Here is a 24,365-nt window from a genome sequence, read left to right on the forward strand (position 1 = left end):
TTCTGACATATTCTCCAAATGTCTGCATAAATTTTAGAACTGACAGAACACTGGACGTGGTTAGAAAGCTTATTATTCTTCTATAGCAAATTGGAAACAAAGGAGATTACATCCGCTCCCTCTCTTGTTTTTAGAAAGGTGTGGGGACGTTGGCTAACACACTGTAATTGGTGCTCCTTTGCTTGGCAGGTTATGGATCTCAAAGGTCAAATGATCTACATTGTGGAATCCAGCGCCATCTTGTTCTTGGGATCTCCCTGTGTGGACAGATTGGAAGATTTCACGGGACGAGGGCTCTATCTGTCTGACATCCCAATTCATAATGCCCTGAGGGATGTTGTCTTGATAGGGGAGCAGGCTCGGGCTCAAGATGGCCTCAAGAAGAGGCTGGGGAAGCTGAAAGCCACCCTGGAGCATGCCCACCAGGCCCTGGAGGAGGAGAAGAAGAAGACAGTGGATCTTCTGTGCTCCATCTTTCCCTGTGAGGTTGCTCAGCAGCTGTGGCAAGGACAAATTGTGCAAGCCAAGAAGTTCAGTAACGTCACCATGCTTTTCTCCGACATCGTGGGGTTCACGGCCATCTGCTCTCAGTGTTCACCCCTGCAGGTCATCACCATGCTCAACGCGCTCTACACACGGTTCGACCAGCAGTGTGGAGAGCTGGATGTCTACAAGGTAGGGGAGGTGGGACAGGGATGGTCGGGCAGGCAGACATCACTTTGGGAGAGCGCCTGAGTGAACTGCAATGCTGATGAGTAGATCTCCGCATTTGGGTCACACAGGCTATATCTGGGGATCAGGTATTGTGCGTTAATTAGGTGGGTGTTCTCCAGCCAGAAATAGCTTAATAAGAACCAATTGTTCCCGGAGATGAGCAACAGAGTGGAGAGAGGTTAGGCTGAATGATGATTCCCACGGTGAGAAGCAAGGCATTAAGCCATCCGTGGACCAGCCACTTAGCTATGGAAACTGAGTTAAACAAGAGCTAATTAAAGGTATGACTCAGACAGGGAAACTTTATCCTTTGTGTCTTTAAAAAGAAAGAAACAAAAGGTTCATACAAACTGTCCTAAAATAGATTAATGCAATACACGGTCCACTTGACACTTTTCATAGACTGTAAGCAGCAAATCAAAATCAGCCACTTCAGACGCTGAATGTGTCTTCGCAGGCAGAGATACTCAAAGAGCTCTGCCTTCGAATCCCATCCTCTCCTCTGCTTTGTGAACAGAGCAAGTGATTTCCCAATTGTAAAACAGCAAACACAATAGCTCTTTCCAGCACCTACACCCATAAATAACGTTCCATATCCCATAACCTTTGAGAACAGGACCATCATGAAGACTTTGTAGATGCTGAGGATCCAGGATTCTTGAAAAGGTGTTAGTGACCATGTAGGTGCCTCTCTAGGTATGGTGATCCAACAACACTATTATGTCCTGGAGCTAAATATATCATTTTCTTGAAATGAAGTATTATGAAAGGGGAGAGAAGTGAAATTTCAGGCTCTGCTTGTTTTATTCGATGAAAAGGTTTTCTTGTTCAAATCCTTTTGGCTCATTTTGGACAGTGGCAGTAAGAATAACACATTCATCTGTGTCTGACTCAAGTCATCTGTTTAGCTGGTCGCAGCGGCTGGTGCAGAGGTCAGCACAACACAAAAGAAATAAACTACTGGGAAGAAGGAAATATCACCTATGGGAAAGCATAGTCCCAGCCTTGTTGCTGAGGCCAGGCTAGCAACATCTTGTGACATTCCTTACAGGAAATCTCTGAGGGAGTTGTGATTTTTCTCAGGGGAGGGGAGGGAAGAGAACCTTGTATAATTACAGATAAAATAATTGGCCCTGATTCAGTTATGTCTGATGGCCTCTTGTGGAATTCACTGTTGATTTCTAGTTATGTTCTCTACGGAGAGCAGATCCTTCCTCAGAACCAAGAGAAACAAATCTTTTTCCAGCAAATAGGCAGTTCTGAGTGCCTCAGAAGGACTTGTCACCCCTGCTTTTAGTGGCAATGACACTATGAAGAATTCCTGGCTATATCCCCTCCAAGAAGGGTGTCCATAGAGTTCCTTGACTAACAGGCTTCAGCAGAAGCAGACAGTACACAACTGATCACCACTTTCCCAGTCCTCATTTCCACCTTTTCCTTATTTCTGATTCTGCATAGACAGAACTGAAAATAGCTTTAGAAGGGCCTATTTTAAAGCATTTTTATGAATTCTTTAAGAGTTTCATACATTATATTTTGATCATATTGATTTCCCTCCCTGAACCCCTCTTACCTATCTACCCACTCAATGTCAAATTCTCGGTCTCTTAGTCACTTGGTGGGTACCAAGTCCAGCTTGTGTTGGCCAGCTACTTCTGGGAATAGGCCCTGTCATGGAGTGTGCTTAATAGACTGGGTGCCACATCACTATGGAAAACTGACTCTTCCTCTCCCTGCAGCAGTCAAATGCCAAAACTTCCTTCTCAGCTGGAGCTGGAAGATCATTTCTACCCTACTTCTTCCAGGCTGGGCTTTGGTCTGGGTAGCGTTTTCATAGGACATTTGCGTGCTGTTGCAATCGCTACAAGTTCTTATGTGCATCTGCTCTGTTGTGTGTTTAATAGACTGTTTCCCTGAAGTCATCTTCTGCCTCTATTCCAACAATATTTCTGTCTTCTCTTCCAAGTAGATTCCAAACCTTGAGGGAATATAGGCATCCCATTTAATGCTGAGCATTCCAAAATTCCTATTTTCTACACATTGACCAGTTGTGAGTCTCAATGTTATTTACCATCTATCGTAAGAAGGTTCTCTGGTGAGAATTGAGAGATGTACTGATTTGTGGGCATAGAAATATATCATTACAAATAATTTTGATGCTACATCCATTTAGCAGAGTAGTAATAGTAGGTTTTCACCTATAGCCCATAACCTCTCTAACCACATGTTTTTGGTCTCCTTGAAATTATCAAGTACAGGTTCCATCTTGTAGAATGAGCACTGGATCCAATTTCTTAATGTGGTTGGTTATAGCCTTGATATATCTTGCCAGGCATGTCATTCATGTAACTTACAGTGTTCACAGTTGGGTAAGATTATTACTTTGCTTCTCAAATTGCCTTTGACAACCCTCTAGCACCAGCACCATAAAAGCAAGCCATTAGGGTTGAAGTTTCCAGTTGAGTATCAGTTAACCTGCTCCATGTTCTATGCCCCAAATATGTAATGTCTTCAGCTATTGGTAGAGGGCTGCTTGTTGGTCCCAGCTACCCTGCTAGCTTAGACCTGAAATAATCACACAGATACTGTATTAATTAAATCACTGCTTGCCCCATTAGCCCTAGCTTCTTATTGGCTAACTCTTACATCTTAATTTTTTTTTTCATTTTTTTTTATTATTGAGAAAAGGAAGAAAAAAAAACAAGTTTCTACCTCCCCCCAGCCTCCCATTTCTCTCCCCCTCCCCCTCCAGTCCAAAGAGCAGTCAGGGTTCCCTGCCCTGTGGTAAGTCCTAGGTCCTCCCCCCTTTGTCCATATCTAGGAAGGTGAACATCCAAACTGGCTAGGCTCCCACAAAGCCAACACATTGCGTAGGATCAAAACCCCATGCCATTGTCTTTGGCTTACATCTTAATTTAACCCATTTCTATTAATCTGTGTTTCACCACATGGCTGTAGCTTACTGGCTAAAATTCTAGCATCCATCTCTGGTCTGGCTATGTGGTGTCTCACTTTAACTCTGCCCTAGTTTCTCCCAGCATACAGCCTAGCTTTCCCCACCTAGTTCTGTTTTTCCCTGCTATAGGCTCAAAACAGTTCTTTATTCATTAGCCAATAAAAACAACACACAGACAGAAGGACCTCCCACACCATTCAGCAATAAGAGCTTACTGAGAAGCTGAGTGGTGGCGGTGCACACCTTTAATCCCAGCACTTGGAGGTAGAGGCAGGTGGATCTCTGTGAGTTTGAGGACAACCTGGTCTACACAGTGAGTTCCAGGGCAGTCTCCAAAGCTACACAGAGAAACCCTGTCTCAAAAACCAAAAAAGAAAAAAGGTAGGGAGGAAGGAATAAAGAAAGAAAAAAATCTTACTGCCAATTTCTGGGGAGTAATCCACAGCACTGACAATAGATTGTATTTTTAAGGGTACGTGGGACCTATATTAGACAACGACTCAAAAAAGTGCAACTCATTCCTAGTACTGGCTTTTCTGAATAAAATGAGCTTAGCATGCCCTGTGATTGAATATGACTTTAAAGAATAGTCAATTGCTTGTGTTGAAGGAAATAACTACACGATTTCATTTTCTTGTTGTATTTCAGTCTTTCAAGCATTTTTCCTGTTCCTTTCTCTGACCCCTTCTTATCTTAGCATATTACTGTTGATTATCCAATCATGAGTGGACTATAAATACCATCGGTCCTGTCTGAGCAGAGCTCATATGTGGGAAGACGAAGAGATTTAACAAATGTCCACTTTCTATGTGATGTGTTGGATGCCTCACTATTCTAGTAGGCAGAAACCATGATGACAGCAGAATAGGCAGCTAGCAGTACAAGTGGAAAGTGATACTTCTCCTAAGTGCTGTTTGGCATGATGTTTTGCATTAGGATGGGTGTTTCTTATGAGCCTATTAGTGAGGAAAAGTTGCCTGTTCGTGCATTATGGGTGCAGGTGATGCAGTGACTTCCATGGCCATACTCAGAGCCTTTTACATTCTAGTGTGGTGGGGAAGAAGCTGGGGCTCTAAATAAAACTCCAGTTGATGGAATTTTTTGAAGAAACAGAGAGCTGATTAAGGAGTATATGAAGACCCTAAAAGATCATAGTTCTACACAAGACTTAAAATAGACATTTCTAATTGGTAGACTTTTGTTCTTTTTTGGACTTTTGAGACAGGGTTTCTCTGTAAGCTTTGGAGCGTGTCCTGGAACTAGTTGGCCTTGAATTCACAGAGATCCCCCTGCCTCTGCCTCCTGAGTGCTGGAGTTAAAGGTGTATGCCATAATAGGTGATGTTTTAAGGATATGAATGATAAGCAAACAGGTATCTACTGTTTGTTCTAGGTAAATGAAGAGTAAGTGAGATTGTGCTTGGTGTGGTTGAGTGATAATGGAACTTCAGTGACCTGAGAAAGAGATGCAATGAAATAGAGTTATAACTTGGCAAAGACAGGCTCAGAGCAACTCTGGAGGCATTCCAAACACTGCAGCTTTCGCACAGATAATGGAAATGAATTGAAGTAGCTCATTATGTTTGCCCATCCTTCCTTTGGTTCTCTTATTGCTTACATAATTCATAATGGACTCTGTAGATGAGAATAGCATAATGTAAGGACAGAAAAAGTTTGACCACTGGGAGTAGAAGAATTATATATGTACTTAAATTGATAAATTAACACTTACCTCTCGGTAGCCACTCACAGACAGAGGAAGCTGTGGAAACAACAATGATAAAGATACTAAGCCTAGTTCAAATTTAAACAACTTGTTTTCCAATAGCTTTTTGAGCACCGTTATTTTTATTTCCCATCTTGATAATTTGGTTTCTACCTATCCTTTGTGTTTAATATACTTGAGTATATTAATAATTGCCAAAATTCTCAGGAATATTTTTGAGAAGCTCTATATCTTTTATTGTTATGCCTACTAGTATCTCAGTTTTACATCATACTTTTTTATTGCATTCATAAAATATTGTTGAGGGAGAGTGAGTTCATGTGAAATGTAGTTTTGTGATGGGAAATTGATTCCACTATCAAAATTCACTAGAAATTCAAACTATGCTGAAGAAATGCTTCAGCCATTAAGAGATCTTGCTGATCCTCCAGAAGACATGAGTTTAGTTCTGGGCACCTACACGGGGAGTCTCACAACTGCCTGTAACTCCAGCTCCAGGGAATCCAATGCCGTCTTCTGGAATCCATAGGTACTCATACACACACGGTTTCCAAAAACACATATACATAAATCATATAATGAATAAAAGTGAAATCTAAAAAAACATCTAAGCAACAAATACATTTTGTACTATTATATATAGTTTCTGTTGCTGCTTGTTTGCTTTTTAGGGAAGAACACATGTGATTAGTCGTAGTCTACAATAGAGACCATTTGATTGGGTCTTCACAGACTGTGCAGTCCTTTATTTCACGTCCCTGAGCTCAGCAGTTGGCCTCTTGTGCATTTTATGAAATGAATGGTTACCTTCACCATTGTTGCAGCTTCTACCCAGGGCCAGAATGCTCCAGTGTCTGCCATAAGACTATGCTGGGCTGGCTCCTTCCTAACTGTTATTTAACGGACAAACTGTACTCTATCCAGGTGGAGACAATTGGGGATGCATACTGTGTGGCCGGGGGACTGCACAGAGAGAGTGATACCCATGCTGTCCAGATAGCCCTGATGGCCCTGAAGATGATGGAGCTCTCCAACGAGGTCATGTCTCCCCACGGAGAACCCATCAAGGTAAGACAATGGCAAAGTGGCAGATTATCTGGTTGTGAAAAACCTGGTACACTGACCATTGTTCAGTTTTAAAGAGGAAGGTCTTCTCAAGTTTGTTTAGATATGTGTGTGTGGGGGGGGGGCAGGGGTTCACCATAGGCTGTTACACGGCCTTACAAGAAAACCAAGATAAGTGAAAATTCCTTGCAAGTTGGTTTTTTTTTTTTTTTTTTATTTTAAACCATCTTCTAAAGATCTACAGCAGACCAGTGCTTTCCTGTGGTTTGGAATCATATGCCAGACCTCCGTGGCTGCAGGTTTGGCATAAAACCATGCTGAGCAGAAAGCTGCTTCTTATACTGGTGGCTGAAAGGCAGTCTGACACCTGCTGGGAATTTAACTGGCAAGATGGAAATTCTTGCATCACTACTGTTGCAAGATATGAGACTGGCAAATGCGCTCTCCTAAGCATGCTATAAGACAGTCCCAAAGCTCCCATGACTGTACTCACAGTTGGAAATAGAAGGGACACAGTCCCCACGGGAAGCTGACCTTCCCGAGCCCAATGCGCGTGTGCAGCATCCAGTCAGCTTTATGTATTTAATCCAGGACAGGCAGTTTAGAAAATGAAGTATCTGTTTTCCAGCAATAACAGCGGATATCCCCTTAGGAAATTGACTGTGGAATGACTATTCTAAGTCTATAGAGGGCATCGCCAGATTGGATATGGTTAATTTCCCTGTCTGCTATGTTTTTATTTGCAAACTTTTTTTTATAACAAAGTTTTAATAAAAATATAAAAGTGAAAGAATATTGACTATGAAACCAGCAGGATTCTCTAGGCTTGTGATACTATTGGACTTCGAGATGAGACATAAACAGAATCATGTACTATTGTGGACGGGGCAGTGGTGGCACATGCCTTTAATCTCAGCACTTGGGAGGCAGAAGCAGGCAGATCTCTGTGAGTTCAAGGCCAGCCTAGTCTACAGAGACAGTTCCAGGATATCAAGGGTTATAAAAGGAAATTCTGTTTTGAAACTAACTAACAATAAATAAATAAGAATACTGTACTATTGCAAAAAAGAAAATAAAAGCAAAATACCAAGAGTTGGCTTCATGGATAAAACCTGAGTGGATTATAGGCGCTGTCTTATAGTAAACTGACCACTTAATCTTAACACTCTTTACTTGATGACTTTTCAGCTCTGAGCTCTAAAAATAATGCAAAACTCTATCCCAATTTTCAGTATCCAATTTCAAGGAATAAGCGAAACATAAAAATAAAGCTATGCTGAAAGCAAGTTTTGCCTTGGCCTTCTGTAACCTTAAGAGAAGCCGTGTGTCTAAGCCTTCACGAGCTTCTCAAATTCGTCGGTCAGCTCATTCATAGATTTCTGTTGCCTACGTCCCAACATTCACTAGTGTGAATCCACAGCCGTTTGTTATACATTGATTCTGCACATCATGAGCCTGAAGAACTTAAGAGAAGGCTGCCAAGTTTTTGGTGTAAAATATCTGGGACTCTCGCTAAGAATAACCAAGTGGATTGGAGTCTGTTGAAAAGTTAGGCTTGTAGTGCATGAACAGAAGGATCCATTCCGAAATAGCAGCTTTACGCACCTGCTGGGTAGGACGGTAGGAAGTCTGGCATCAGCTACAACTGTCTACGCACACACTACATGCTCCAGCATGGTGGGCTAAGAGTACTCGTACGTTTCCCATGGTGGCTGACATTTCAGCGAATGACAGGCAGATGTTGCATGGCCTTCCATGACTTAACCTTACACAGAATAGGCATTTCCGCCTCTTCTGTCATTCACGGCAGTCACCTGTCTGCTCAGGGGAGGGAGCGCAGCTTCCAACCCTACAGAAGATGGGTACGGAATCCCTTGCAGCTGTGTTTCAGTAGCTTCCCGGCATCTCACATTAACAGATTTAGTTTCTATCCTTGCATTTTTAGAGAAGAAACACATGGTTATTTTCTAATATTTTGGTAAAAGAGTTCATAACATCACAATAAATATTAAAAACTATCTAGACTGTGAGCAATAAGGTCAAGATAGCCACTTAAATTATTTTATATGTCAGATCCGTATCAGAAAGATTAATGGCAGGATTTTTGTTAGCTGCCTCAATGTAGTCTTTCTTATTTTTGCAGCTAGGAGAATTATTTATAGTTAACCTTAAAGACAATTACCTGGGTAATAACAGGTTAGCCTTAGTGACCTGTGAAGTGAGATATTAATTAGTTCTTTCATTGCCTATTCATCTGCAGTCCTGTGAAATACCTGAAGGATTTAGAGACTTACAGTGAACAACTCAGGGTTGAGGGGGGAGTGCTTTTAGCAGACAGGGAAACATGAGTGTGCATGGAGGGCTGCACACTGTGATTTAGACATTGTCTCATTTAATTTGGGGGACAACATTTGAAGGCTGTTTAAGTTCCTTGGGAATCTGAATTTGAAGTCTTGGATTCATCTGGTTTCCTCACAAAAAAGTAAAAACTATTTCCCTGGTGTTTCTTTGTTTTGGTTTTTGGATGTGTTTGTTTGTTTGTTTCTTAACTTTGTGCTGTCCCCTAGCATAGTCACATACCTGCATCACGAAGTCCCTTCTTCCTGCTCTCCTCACTCATCCTCATCCCCTCAGAGTGGAAAACTCTGAGCAGGCTATGGGGTAGAGAGCTGGGAATTGGATTCACAGTGAAAGTCAATAAGAGGCAGGAAAGAGGAAAATTCGAATCAGGTACCTTCCTCGCTTAGCTGCCTAGGAGATTAAACAGGCAACACCAAAACAATCCTCCAACCAAGGGCTTCCCTATTACAGAAGGTTCCCTTCGAGAGTTATGAGAGATGTAATTCCTTTTGCCTTTCATTATTTTCCTGTCTTTTCCCAGGGGAAAGGAAGTTCATTCAGACATGCTGATCATCTTATGGGTGACCTTCTGTTCTTGAATTTGGGATAAATGTGAGATAGAGAGCTGGAGAAGGGGAGACAGGGAGAGCTGTGTGGGAGGAACGTGTGGGGCTTTGGCTGTATCTCTGAGGGGAATACACTCACATATTACTTATGAAATAAAACAAGAAAACGTTATGGTAAACTTATTTAAAAAAAATCTGAAAATCAAAAGAGAAACCGGAGCAAAAGAGTGTGCCCAAGAGAACACAACCTTCTTAGCATAGTTGTGCTAAGGTTGTATTTGTGCAACTTAACATTGCACAATTATTACTGTGTAAATCCATATTCTACTAAGGATGAAAAACCTAGGTACAGGAGACAGCTAAGTTTTGTTTATTAGTGTAGACTTCTGGCTTTAGGAATCCCCACCCCTGTTTATTGATGAAGGAATAAGCAGAGGGAGACGAAGGCACAGGAAGCAGATCTTCAGAAGTCTCCTCTCCTGATGCTCTGGTCTGTGAACAATGGGGAATTTGGGGTAGGACATGTTGAATGATTCTAGGAAGTTGCTAGCAAATGCCCAACATTAGCTTTAAACTAAGAAGTGCCTGAACTGGAGAGATGGCTCAGCAATAACCAAAGACACCGTGCAGCCTTGGTGAGTTCTCTCCTCAACAGTCAAAGGTAGGAGAGAACCCACCCTGCGGAGCTGGCCTCAGACCTCCACGGATTGCTGTGCTATGTTCCATCCCCCATCACTTTTTATTTTTGAGGCAGGGTTTCTTTATGCAGCCCTGATTGTCCTGGCACTCACGATATAGATCAGAGTGGTCTCAAACCACAGAGATCTACCTGTCTCTACCTCCGCCTCTGCCTCTGGGGTGTTAGGATTCAAGGCATGAGCCACCACACCTGAATAATAAAGGTATTTTTAGAAATTAAAAACACGCAGAATCTTTTAATTGCAAGCAACCCCTCAGATAACCGGGTCTTCGGCCTTTATTTAAAGGGCATACAACTAATAAAACTTTTCAGATGAACAGCTGGATATAGAAGCTGAAAACGAGAGCATAATATCATATCCTTACTGTCTGTTAGCATGCTTGCTGCAGCCGTCGGTTAAGAATGTGTGCATCCTTTCATTTCCTCAAGGGCCTGGATCTTTAAGAGAAACCCACTTAAAGCCTTTAATCCCAATTCCAACACTTGGAGGTGGAAACAGGAGAATCAGATATTCAAGACTCTGCTCAGCTATATCGTCAGCTCCAGGACAGCTGGGGCTGTATCTAGACGATATTTAGATATCGTCTAAGTTTCATGTTGTATGAGTCTGGACTTTAGGTTCCTGAGTCTAGACAGTAGAGAAGGTAGCGACAGGGCTCTGGGTTCCCGACACTCTACAATTTTCTCTACCCTCTATCATTTCCAGTTCAATGTTACAATTCTTTTCCTCAGTTGCTAGTCACTTAAATAAAGGACTTGTGTTTGGCATACAATTACTGTAAAGCAAAGTGTTTTGTTTTAGATCCCACAAGCTGACCTCAAGCTCCAGAGTTCAGGAGAACAACCTACGCTAGCCTTCTGACTATCTGCAACTACAGGTGGTCCTTCGGGCTGGGGGGGGGGGACTTAATTAGGGGAGAGGGAGGAAAATGGGAGGCGGTGGCTGGGAAGAGACAGAAATCTTTAATAAATAAATAAATTTAAAAAAAAATAAAAGAAAAAAAAAGAATTTCCTGCTAGACTCTAGAAAGGCTGTTTCTCTCCTTTAAAGGACAGAGCAGCTTTGTGTCAGCAACCCAGGGGTTCTTAATTATTCTGCCGCAGTGCTCCTGAGCGGCCTGAGAACAAGTTTATTCCAGATGCTAAAGACAGGTGAAATAAAACAAAACACCCTGCGGAGCAGAGTTACCTGCTGTGACCACTGACTCCTGGTACTGTAGTTTTGTGTGGCCATTAGAGGGTGACTCACTGAAAGAGAGGAACGTGCTGGAGTTAGTTGAAGGACAATTGATTAATGAAACTTCCGAGACAGATCCTGGAGTTCAACCCGAAGAGCAGAGAAACAAGGCAGTCACTGACTCTTATCTTGATCTGAGTTCGAAATGGCAATCTTGCCTCCAGGAAACGTCAGAAAGAAACTGAGTCTGAGAGCTGTCTTCTCCCATTATATAACCCTCTCTAATTCTGAGATTAAGGGTGTGCACCACTACCAGCTGGTTTCTATGGCAAACTAGTGTGGCTACTGGGATTAAAGGTGAGTGTTATTACTGCCTGATCTGTAAGACTGGCCAGTGTGGCTGTTGTTTATTAAAATACAAATGAACTGCCACTATAGTTAGTTACACTGGTTAGAAGCATCTAGACAACGCATTCAAACAATACTGGCAAGTGGGAAGTGACTTTCCAGAGACTGGGAATATGGGAATACTGTTATTTTGCTTTCAGATGCGGATTGGATTGCATTCTGGGTCAGTGTTCGCAGGGGTTGTCGGAGTCAAAATGCCCCGTTACTGCCTGTTTGGAAACAACGTCACTCTGGCTAACAAATTTGAGTCCTGCAGTGTACCGCGGAAGATCAATGTCAGCCCCACAACATACAGGTACTGATTGAATTAGGAGCCTACCCACAACATACAGGTACCCATTGCATTAATCAATGCCAGCCCCACAACATACAGGTACCGACTGCATTAAGAACCTAAAATGCATGGTTTTCCCTTTGATGCCGTTGTCTTTTGTATCTGTCCTCCCTTCTGTTTTATTTGCATTGGAAATGTTGCAGGAAAATGAAATGAAATAATGTTTAGAATTCTTACTTTAACTTGCTTTAAGGCTTTCACTACTCTCTTAACAGATATCACATCTTCTTCCATATTTATTTTTATTAAATGTGTGTTAACCTTCTCAGTATATCAGTGGGTATTCTGACACCAGCTGGTATCTTGGTGTACAGTTCTGACAGTAGCTGGCCAGAGTTAACACAATGACAACATTTTAGAGGGGTCAGTGCTCAACAAAACTGATTAAGATCAGACACCGGCCACACTCCAAGAGTGCTTGGGCTATATCGCTTTTGACCAACTAACTTCAGATATGAGGGCTGCCTTGAGCCCTCCAAAGGAGTCCTTAGAATAATGTCAGATTCAGGCAAGTGATGCCTGAGCAACCCAGGATGCCTTAATTGTAAAGAATACAAGTCACGATCAGGCAAATGAAGAAGGTGAAGCCTGGCTGGGCTCCAAATGCAGAGTTCCTATGCAATCTGGACGTATTACTGGCTCTTGCCACAACAGTGGAGGCATAACCAGGAGGCTCTGCTCTTTTAACAGTTAATGCCTGCATCCCCTGCTCTGAGGGAGGATGGACTGCCCCACCTGCTTGGTTAATAAAACACAGTTTCCAGTCCCCTGCCTCAAGCCCTCTTCTAACCTGGAAGATATTTCTGGAACTCTGGCCCCACTCTGGGTCATCTCATTAATATAAACCAGGTGGGACCCAAAGGGTTTAAACAACAACAACAAAAACAAACAAACAAACAAACAAAAAACCACCACCACCACCAGCAGCAGCAGCAACAACAACAAACCAGCAGCAATTCTGTAACTCAGGAAATTTCCAAGGGTTTGGGGGTCACTCTGACAACCAAGGACAAGGGTTAAATTCCTTGCTTCAGAACCACAGGGACAAAAGTGTGTGTGTGGAGGGGGGGAGGGGGGTCCAGCAGAGGAAAACTGTCAGGTCCTTAACCAATTTCAGTCTGCATTCTTGAGGCCCAGCAGCAATTGGTGACATTGTAACACAGGAGCCAAGTGTCATGCAGCATCAAGAGGAGATCTTAGTGTGAGTGGTGGCACAGGCCTGGAATTCAGGTTACTCTGAAGGCTGAATCGGGATGAGATCAAGTTCAGGGAGAGTTTGAACTGCAGTGAGTTCAAAGCCAGTCTGGAAAATTTATGAGACTGTCACAAAATGAAAACATTAAGGAGAGGTCTGGAAAGATGGCTCAGAGTTAAGAGCAGTTGCTGCTCTCCCAGAGGACTCAGGTTCAGTATCAAGCACCCTCACCTTTGTAATTCCAGTTCCAGATGATCCAGCAACCCTCTTCTGGCTTCAAGGACAACCAGACACATATAAAATGCAGACAAAACACCCATACACATAAAATATGAATAAGTAAATCGTTTTTAAAAAGCTAAAGGAGGACTGGAGACATGGCTCAGTAGTAAAGGGCTGACCTAGCTTGAATGAAGCTGTAGGTTCAATCCCAGTACAGTCACTTAGCAACCTGAGCCAATGATTTCCTGTCTTGTGGTACCATTTATCCACATTTAACCAGGAAATAAACAGCTACTCTATGTCCATAGACTTCAATTATTTTATAGATTTTGTCTTATTAAAAAAAAGCCCTTTAATGGAGACTCCAAAGTAACAAAGTATTCCAGATCCCTACAGATCCCAAGAATATCATACTATTTCACCTTACGAAAACATAAAAGCTTCTATATTGCAAGTCATTTTCTCGCCATTCCCTTATGTTCATGCGCCTTTATACAAATAGATACTGACAGTAAGAGTTCTACACATGCAACTGAAGCTCATTTAGGGACTGGAGATGCGTCTCCATTGGTATCATGCTTATGTAGCATGCTTGAAGCTCTGGGGTGATATCCCCACCACTGCATGAACCAACAGTGGTTGTGCATGCTGCAATCCCAGTACGCAGAAGATGGGGTCAGGAAGTTCGGATGTACAAGGTCATCCTTAGGTAAATAGTGTGTTGTAAGCCAAACTGGGCTACAAGAAGCACTGTCTCCAACAAGCCCCTCCCACCAAAGAGCTCATTTGAATCCTACATTTATGGAATTCATTTTAAAAATCCACTAATATTTTAAAAACCAATTTCATATCACTTCTATAATTTTACCTTTTTTTCCCACAATTTCTTGGCCATGTTTTCTTCTTAATTGAATTTGTATAGTTATGAGTGAATGAATGAATGGCCAATTGTTTTGGGGAGGCACTTGCTGGTTCTTAGCTGCTCAGCCCCGAAATAATCACACAGAAACTGTACTAATTAAATCATTGCTTGGTCCATTAGCTCTAGCATCTTATTGGCTAACTCTTACATCTTAATTTAACCCATCTCTATTAATCTGTGCATCACCACGAGGCTGTGGCCGACCAGCAAGGTTTCAGTGTGTCTTTTCTGCAGCAGCTCCATGGCTTCTCCTCAAACTCCGCCTTCCTTCTCCCAGCATTCAGTTTAGTTTTTCTCACCTAGCTCTGTTCTACCCTATCAGGCCAAGCCAGTTCCTTTATTAACCAATGACATTCACAGCATACAGAGGAGAATCCCACATTGGATAATCATTTATCATTTTTAACTTAGGAGAAACCCTTTTCAGTGACATTAAAATGATATATGTTTGTTATGATTAAAACTTAAAGTTTATGTTTATGAATCTCATTGTTATGTCAATCACATTATCCCCGATATTGCATAATTAATTTTTCTTTTACTATGAGCCAAATGTATGATTTAGATTCTTTGTAGCATTTGTCTGTGTGTGTGTGTGTAACTATCTGTTGACTAATGGGAATCTTTTTATCAGTTATCCCTAATGTGACTACTGTAGTAATACCCAATTATTTCTGTTGTCTTGTCATGAACTGCCAAATGTTTCTGTTAGCATTAGATTTTTTTATTTTATTATATTTTATTTTCAGGTTACTCAAAGATTGTCCTGGTTTTGTGTTTACCCCGAGATCAAGGGAGGAGCTTCCACCAAACTTCCCTAGTGACATTCCTGGGATCTGTCATTTTCTGGATGCTTATCAGCAGCAAGGACCTAATTCTAAGCCATGGTTCCAGCAGAAAGATGTGGAAGATGGAAATGCCAACTTCTTAGGCAAAGCGTCGGGAGTAGATTAGGGAGCCACATGCGTACGGATTTGACTCCTTTGAGGACTTGCAGAATCTCTGAAATGACTTTAGGATTACAGAAGATGAAAAGCAGTGTTGAAATTTCAGGAACTAAGTCCTTGTCTCCTCTGCCTCCCACTTAACATAACAAAATGTATACACTTCAGCATTTCAATCCTCTATTTAAGAAACAAACCTCAAAAGTGACTTTTGAGGACATAGTCTTGTTCTAGAACAATCACTACCTGCACTCAAAATCCAGCACATTGTACATATCCCAGGCAATTATAGCCAAGTTCAACTATATAAAGCCATGGATTCACCTACAGCCTGTGCCCAGTGCAATGCCGTGGTTATTAAATTGTATTTGTGATAGTGTTGCCTTTAAAATACAGAAGTGACAGTGTTTAATCTTGTAGGAGCTTCTGGCCTTTTCAAGGCTGTGTCCGATTAAATTTCCTTATTTAAGCACAGCATCTGTAGAACATTAGGCCTGCTCCTTCTTTTCAGCTACATCTTTGCGTGTGTATTTCTTTCCTTTTATTCCCCCCCTTTTTTCTTTTTTTAGAAAATAAGCAATTAGACATTAGATCAAATGTGGTATAAAATAGTTCTGCATTTATCAAAGAATATTTTCATGTTTAACATTAGAAATAGTCTCCATAGCACAATATATCACAAAACAAATGCTTTTTTTTTGTTTTGACTCTATATGTGGCAAAGTCTATTTTATTTAACAATGAAAATTTACTTCCTATTAATCCATGTAAAACATACTAATAGCAAAATTTTCATAATAAAAGGCTTACAGTGAAAATGTGATAATCTAATCTAATTAAGGCATTGCGACGTGGATTAAAGCTTGCATACAGAGAGCCTGCAGGAGAGCGCAGTGGTAACATGTTCTCAAATATACATGACCAAATGATCCGCTACTGCCATGTTGAGCCGTGAAATCCAAGGAGGAAAGTTTTAGCTCAGAAGTAGAAAATGAGACTTATTTTTATCCTTTTTAATAGCTTCATAAGTATTTCTGCTGACCATTTTAGTGTCTGTGTAAGAATTAAGTTTTGTATTATTTGGTGTACATCTGTGAAGCTTTTATTCTAGTTAAAATACCTTGATAGCGTTTTCTAAAGAAACCACTAATACTAATGAAGAAAACCTTACTGTGGTTCGTTGTGGAGATTTCCAAACATTTTGTTTTCTGGAATTTGAACTAATTTCCTTTCCCTCCTCTGCCCTCCTCTCAAGCCCTCTTTCTTCCTTCCTTCTTGTGCATGTGTGTGTGATTCTGGGGATAGAGCAGAAGGCTCATGCATGCCAGGCAAGGGCTCTGCTATTGAGTGACTCTGTCACCAGGGGGCTTGGATTTTACTGCTGATATCATTTCATACTCTCTCCCAAATTAAGTCCCAGTGTTCAGTCTGGTAAAGGATACGACTTTAAAAACAAGATCAACTTTAAGGCAAGAGAAAGATGCATAGTAGGGTTTTTGAATCGGTATTAGCAGAGCTATATTCATTCTGACTTTTTAGGCATGGATTTGAAAAGAAAATCCGTTTAAAGTCCTTTACTACCTCCACTAGTCTCCAGGCATCGGGTCTAATAGTTACCACTTGCCAAGCCCCAGTTTCCCAAGGGTACGACTAAAACACCCCAGTGGGTTTCTTCAGAGGCTGGTAGAGTCTCATTAAACACGCTCTTTCTCTTTCTGGAACTGAAATTCATTACAAGGAAAGTAATAGGAATTATACAGGCAATTAGAAGCACCAGACAGGACATCATTCTCATCACCTGTGTATATAACAAGTTGCTATGCCACTAATAATCTGATTCAGATGCTTGCACATTAATTAGAATTCCACCCGGTCTTTTAGGGACGGAGATATAGCTCAATAGCAGAGCAAAATCGCCTAGCATGCATGCTGTCCTGAGTTCCAGGCCAAGCGGTGGGAAGAAACTGCATGTATCTCTCATGTGTATATGATATATGATCACGTTCACCTCTGTCACCTGTGTACACCTGGAAAAAAGGGAGGGACTGTGGATAGCCAAGTAAAAGAAGCATGGACACTCCGTGTCCGAGTCTTGTAACTTTTTTTTTATTATTTTGGCATTTTACTAAATAAAAATATTATCAAAAATTATTTTCCTGGAGAGACTCTCTGTTATAGGGTTCCCTAGACCTGCTTGTGAGGGCCCATTAACAATCGACAAAGCCAAGCCAAGCCATTGCCTTCTGCTTCTGCAACAGTATTAGAACCATGAGACAAGGACAAGGGGGACATGCTGGACCTGAAAGGATGTGGGTGAGAGACAGTGTGTGTTTTTCAAAAACTGTTTCAGGAAATTCACAGATGACAATGAGTATTAGTGCACAGGGGTGGCGGCACGAACAGTCACTTCTCTCTTAGTGGAAAACAGTTCACGTCATCCTTGGGGTCTTTTGCCAGAAGAATGAACAGAATAACCGACTCTTGCAAGTGTGGTGGCATCTGTTCAGTCCCCAAACTAGAACCACGTGTTCATGCCATAGCCGGGAAGTGAAGTAGAGTACAGAGAGGAAAGGGAAGGGTCTCACTACCCCCTCAGGCAGGCCTTAAGTTGCTAACTGATCTCTCACTAGCCCCTTCTGGTTACAGTGTCACTGCTTCCCAAGAGTGCCACGCTGGGGAAGAAACCATGAACACACAGGCCTTTAGGGAACAGTAACACTTCTAAACACCACGACTCCCTACTTTTCATTGAATTGTAAAAATATTTGACCTCCATGACCTGTAAACTTTGAGGATAATGTCCTTTATGTGAGTTGGACAGTTACACGTAGAATTAAATGGTGACAGCACCAGATATGGTACCTGGGTGTGTGTGTGGGGGGGGGGGGTGTTTGCAAAGGCAGCCATTAGCATCTTCCACTCAACAGAAACTACTCAGCAGAGATGAGGGGAAGGGCGATTCAATTGTCAAAGTTCTAGCGAACAGCTAGGGCAGATTTGCTTGCTTGATTACACAGAAGATACCAAAGTCATTTCCAACCAGGATTTACAGGACCACAACATAATGTAGATCCATTGGTTGGAGACTTCTCAGGATCTAGAAAGTCTCTATGTGTTTCACGGAGATGGAAAAGGATTCCATTTCTTGCAGAAGCCCTCTGTCCCTTGGAGTGTTTGTTGCATCCAGTTTCCTTCCTTAGAAAGTCAGCGTCTGGGTTTGTGATGGTGGTGTGCCCTCCAAATGTTTCTTTATGACACTGATAGGACTCACAGGGTGTTTTCATCTGAGGCCACTTCAAATGCCGTGCATGTTATTAATCTCGATTTCCTAGCCATATATGCATCTGTTGGGAGCAACCCACATAGCCCACAGAATTTTCATCTAAATCTTTACTTCCTTGTTCGTGTTCAGTTCTTCAAATTTGACATTTCTATAAGAAAATAGAAAAGTACTCATAAATGATTAATTTTTTTAAAAATTCAAAACTTAACAGGGAAAATGTGATAATCTCAAACCCTCACTTCTTCCGTATCAGGGCAGATCTGTTGCAATCATAATTAAGTTACTTTCATGATATGTTACTGTGTTAGTCTAAAATATAGCATTTAAAATCAAGACAAAATTTAAATGGCAGATGTAAGGCTTAATCTAAGATATTCCATAAAAAGACTGTAGAGAGAAGTGTTTTCAAGCTTCGAATATTTTTTTTAAACACTTGATGCCAGAAAAAGAAACTGTAAGTGAATCTCGGAGTTTGAAGAAAATTGGTTAGCAGAGCAAACGTGCATGGTGCCCAAGTCCTAAAAAGTCTGCTGAGATGTTTGTTTACTCTGAAGTTCTGCCAAGCCCTTCTTTATGGTAGAAAGAATTATGAGGTAACTTCAGAATAAACTAAAACAAAACAAAGCGAAAAAGCCCAAGAAACTGGAAGAACAATGTGTTAGGCAATCTACATGGTGGATGAAAAAAAATGAAACTCACTGGAAAGTTCTGGTGATGGTGGTTGTGGATCTGGCATCTTTATAAATATTGTGGCAATTCCTAGGGACTAAGGTTCTGGGCCCTTCAGGCAGTATTTATTCACAACAATTCCCTAGTATGCAGTATATAGTTACTAACTTTGAAAACTATCAGTACTGAATCCTTGGACCAAGTCAGAGATACTTGTTTATGTTGGAGGTGCCCACTATGGGAAGAAACTTGACATGCCATTCGCTTTTCCTGGTTCATTTGCGTTGCAAATGTGCAGGATGTATCCATGTCTATCAGAATCCACCGGAGACCTCACAATGACTCTGCTCCTGTCTGTATTTCTATCATTACTCAGTCAAATCACTTCATGAGTCTCTCAGATACTCCATGTCTTCCCTGGTCATTATTCTACCCCCCCACACTCTTCTGGAATGCTCTGTACACAGCATTCTAGGCCTTTACTCACCTGCTCCTCTGAATTCTTTTATTCGCCAATACTAGTCTCTAAATTACCACCCTAGGTCCATGTAGACTTAACGCAACTGCTCCAAGACTTGGTTCCCATCATCACCACTACCAAGGTGGACACCATAAAGAGAAAAAGTTAGCTCCATTTAAAGTCCCATGCCTCACTTAATACACCCTGATCTCAGAAGTGGAGATATACTGACATGGTTTCCTGGCAATACTCATAGTTATGGGAATACCAGCAGCCAACCATGCTTGCCATCCAGTCAGTGACTGCTTATCCATGCTAAGAGACACTGCAATGGACTCCTGCGACTGAACAAACTGACTTAAGAAACTCCTTTAGAATTCCATTTAAAGGCAGACTTGTCTGAGCCACTTGTGTTTTCATTGAGAGATAGGTAATGGGTTTTAGGAATTAGTTGCTTTAACAATTATACAGCTTTTTGCAGTGCCTTCCAAACAAATGGACCAAATGAAAGGTAGTTCTAGTTTCCATGAAACGTCTTGTTCTTCACACTCCCGCTTTCCTTTCCCCTGATGGCAATAAAAAAAAAAAATGTGAAACCAATGTCCAGGGAGTTTTCTGTGAAATTCTCCTACTTCCCTAGGTTTGCTGGATCAGGTACAAGAAAATGCTATAGAGTATTTCCAGCTCTTGCATATGAAAGTTTCTTAAAATGTGCTTCGTCACAGTCCCACCCCTTATTCCAAATTCCTCCTGAAAAGAAGCTACTCTCAGGGTGCAGTTCAGTAGGTGAGGCCGCCAAACACCAAGAGCTGGTTGTCTAAAAGCAGGTTCATTGTCCATTAAGCAGATGGAAAGAGAGGGATGAAACCCCACAGTCCCTTCTTAGCTCATGCCTAAGTCAATGAGAGGTGACAGCCCTATCCACACCTGTCAGGAAGAGATGTGTCCCTGCATTTGCAAAGAGATGGCATTTTCTCCCATGTGTATCTTTTCAGTGATGCCCTTCCTCCCTCATTGTAAGCAGCTCAAGTGTATAGGAGGGAGGGTACACTTTGCTCTTCACTTGAGTGTGTTTCTTCTTTCCTCAGAGCTAATGGATTCCAGGCTGTGTGAAATAAGTGCACCAACTGACAGACACCAATAGGGAGCATATAAGTTGTTTGCCTGATCTGAGAAGATCAGTCTCTCTCTGTGTAGGTTTGAAGACATTGCTCCATAAAGACGCTGTTTTCACTGTTCACCTGCTCTCAGTAATACACATAAAATATTAAATATATTAATAAAATATATAAATATTTATATTGTGTTGTATATATGTATGTATATGTGTGTTGTATATGTTATTGCATATATTGTATAGCTATGTAAGAAGTAAATATTTCTATATTATCTTGTCTGTGGCTGGACTTAGTCTGAACAGAGCCCATCAATCTCATGATAATGGGGACCACTGAAATAACAGGCAGTACAAAGTGTAGAATAATGTCTGACAAAGAGCAAGCCTTCTATAAATGCTTAAGATTGTATAGATTATTCTGATCATTCCCATTTCTTCCTATCATCTCACACAGTCAAGGTGGCCTTTTCCCCTAGTCTGTGCTTACAGAATGTGGACAGAAAGGAATTCTTGTAACTCAAGGATTTAAGAGAGATGTTAGATACCTGATGAGCAGCCATTAGTCTAGATTCTTCTCTTGTTGACTAAGACAAGTCTAAGTCTGCAGCTGGCAATGAACCATGCTGCTCTGGTAAAGATGCTCTTGACCAAGTGGAGTGGTCAATGGATACAGATGGTGTGTAGTTTGTTTTTCCTCAAGATGGTTCATGCTTCAGAGACGTGGGTCTCAGCGTGGTGATGTGAGAGGTGGCAGTGCTCTTAAGAGGGAGGGAGTAGCGGCAGATCCTTAGGGTGCAGTGGGGGACCCTTAGGGCTTGGGGATGCAGTCTTGGGAAAACAAATGGGACTCTTGCTGGACCCAATGATGATGCTTAGAGCTGTCTTCAGAAGAGAAATCTTGGAGACTGGAGAGCTGGCTCAGTAGATAGGAGCACTGACTGCTCTGCTGGATGACCTGGGTTCTATTTCTATGAATGTCATATCATGGCTGCCGATATGACATTTGTAACTCCGGTCCCTCAGAATCTGACACCCACCTCTGCCTTCCCTGAGCATCAGGTACATATATGGTGCACAGACATACATGCAGACAAAGCACCCATACATGTAAAATAAATAAAATTTTACAAAGAGCAATCCTGTCTTCTTAACTTTTGTGTGTCCTCTTTTTATACAAAAACACTCTGTGTTCACCATGAGGTCTCAGCACTTCTTCACTTCTGAGACCAGGAGTGTATTAAGTTAGTCATGGGACTTCTAACCTCTTTAGATGCTCTCTATTTTGCTAACTCTCTCATAGGCTCTGTAGGTTATGATAAAGATAACCAAATGTCCATATGCAGAGGCTAGACTAGGAGAGATCTATATGCTTCCCAATGTCATACCAGACCCATAGAGCTACTCTGTGAGAAAGGTAAAGAGTCTGTGCTTAGCTAATTGCTGAGCTGCAGCCCTGAAGAGGAGTGGCAGATGTGGCGTCTGGAAGAAGTGATTGGTGGCTCATTATCCACATTTGTGCCTATCTACACAACCAGTTAAACTTTAAGAGTCACAAGGAACAAGTGGCAGTTCGCATTCTCATTCACATTCTTGGAAACGTGCCTCATTCTCCCCAGGAGGATTTCCTGTCCCAGAGGGAACTCCTGACCCATGGCCTCCCCTCTTCTCTCAGCCTTTCTCTTCAGCATTGGTGCTTGCTCAAACCTAACCTAATTCTCAATGCAGGAAGAGGTCTTTCCTTATACATAGTCCTAGTGTTTGCATGTAATGAGAAAAATAATAAATACTAGGGAATGCACCAATTACTATGCTGTTGATGTTTTTCCAGCTCTGAGAGGATGGTAAAGAAAATCTTCAGGCTCTAGAATCCATCCACTGTCACAAAGAAAGTATTTGTTTGTTTGTTTTTCAAGACAGGGCTTCTCTGTGTTACAGTCCTAGCTGTCCTGGATCTAGCTCTTGTAGACTAGGTTGGCCTTGAACTCACAGAGATCTGCCTGCTCATTCCTCCCGAATGTTGGGATGAAAGGCATGTGCCGCCACTGCCCAGCCAAAGAAAATATTTTTATAAAGTCCTTAAATCAAAAACTATTAAATATTACAAAATGTAAAATTAAAAAAAAAAAACAAACTGCTTCTCTATGGCCGGAGTGGCCTGTGGTAGATACAAGCTTCTTCTTGTGTGGACATTTCCTCAGCAAACACAACCATGGAAAACAAGAGAACAAAAACTTAATATAGTCATAAGAGTTGTGTATGGAGAATTTCTGCTGCTACTGACATTTCTGAAATATCTAGTTTGAATGTAATCTGGACACCAGTCTTAGCCAGCTTAGACTGCTACCATAAAAGCATATAGACATAATCTATAGGTTCTTATTTTTCACTGTTCTCAAGGTTGGAAGTTCAAGACCATGCTGACAAATTGAATTCTTTGTGAGAACCCTCTTCCTGACCAAGTGTGCTGCTGCTTTAAGATATATCCCCTCCTTAGGTTCACATTTTTGAACATTTGGTTCCCTGATTGGTGATACTGTTTGGGAACGTTGCAGGGTAACGCGTTCTTCCAGGAGAAAATGCATCACTGGGGGCAGGATTTGAGGGTCAATAGCCTTGCCCCACTATCAATTCACTCTTTCTGCTTCAAGTGTATGATTGAAGATTTCTGCCAGCTTCTTGGTCCAGCGGCCTCCTGCCATGCCTCCGCTGACATTGTGGACTCTCTCTCTGCAATCGTGAGCCCTTATAAAGTCTTACTTCTGTAAATCGTCTTCATCACAATATTTCACCACTGTAAGAGAAAAGTAGTGAGACTCCTGTTTGCTGATTTATCTGTCTCACTCAGGGAAGAGAGCGCTTAGCCATTCTTGTCTTGCACAAATTCTTGCCCATCTTTTAAGCCCTACTTACATGCCTTCCTTTTAATCAAATTACCTGCCAAGGGCTGTGGAGATGAGGGTGTGGACATTTTGTCAGGATAGAAGGTTGCCTAATCATTTCTGTCAACTACGCCATTTTTCCACATGAGAAACTCCTTGCTTCCCTGAAGGTAGTTCTACCTTAATTTAGACAGAAGAAACCACTAAAGAGTTTATGCCTAAAGAATAAGTCTGCTCTTGAAGATCAATTATTTATGGACATTTCAAATAGGCTCTTGGCAAGAATAAAAGCTGAATGTAATCAATTCCTAACAAAAAAAGAAAGGGAGCAGTTCCATGAACTGAATACTTTTAGTTTGGAAGATAATGAATTAAGACAGAACCCAGAATGGACTGTCTTTCTTTCCCATGGATTAATGTAATAGCATACATCTGGGGCCATTTTATTCTGTTGACATTGGCTACTGTCTGTTGAGTTCAAGAGAATAAAGGGAGGGCCTAGGAATCTGGCTTATAGACACTCTATAATACTATTATGAGATTTAAGCAAGTTGTTTTAACTCAAACACAACATGTGCAAACAGTAACTATCTGTACTTTTAAGAATCACATTGTTTAAATGGATTATAAAGCTAATATTTGATGAGAGCTTACCACATGCTAATGCTGTATGTCCTTTAAAATATTGT

The 24,365-nt window shown here is 41.5% G+C and overlaps 1 protein-coding gene across 3 annotated transcripts in view; it reads left to right on the plus strand.

Moving 5' to 3' along the window:
• Gucy1a1 (guanylate cyclase 1 soluble subunit alpha 1) overlaps window positions 1-17,410 on the plus strand; it is a 53,686-nt gene extending 36,276 nt beyond the window's left edge. For all 3 annotated transcript variants that reach the window (XM_041659222.1, XM_041659223.1, XM_041659224.1), the window contains 4 exons: window positions 190-675; window positions 6,320-6,463; window positions 11,792-11,946; window positions 15,074-17,410. In XM_041659222.1, coding sequence (XP_041515156.1) covers window positions 190-675; window positions 6,320-6,463; window positions 11,792-11,946; window positions 15,074-15,278 — 990 coding nt within the window. In that variant the 3' untranslated portion in view covers window positions 15,279-17,410. The remainder of the gene's footprint in view (window positions 1-189; window positions 676-6,319; window positions 6,464-11,791; window positions 11,947-15,073) is intronic.
• Window positions 17,411-24,365: the final 6,955 nt, after the last annotated feature.

Source organism: Microtus oregoni, unplaced genomic scaffold (genome assembly GCF_018167655.1).
Source record: "Microtus oregoni isolate MIOR12 unplaced genomic scaffold, Mior012 000010F_ref0000083, whole genome shotgun sequence".
NCBI lineage: Eukaryota > Metazoa > Chordata > Mammalia > Rodentia > Cricetidae > Microtus > Microtus oregoni.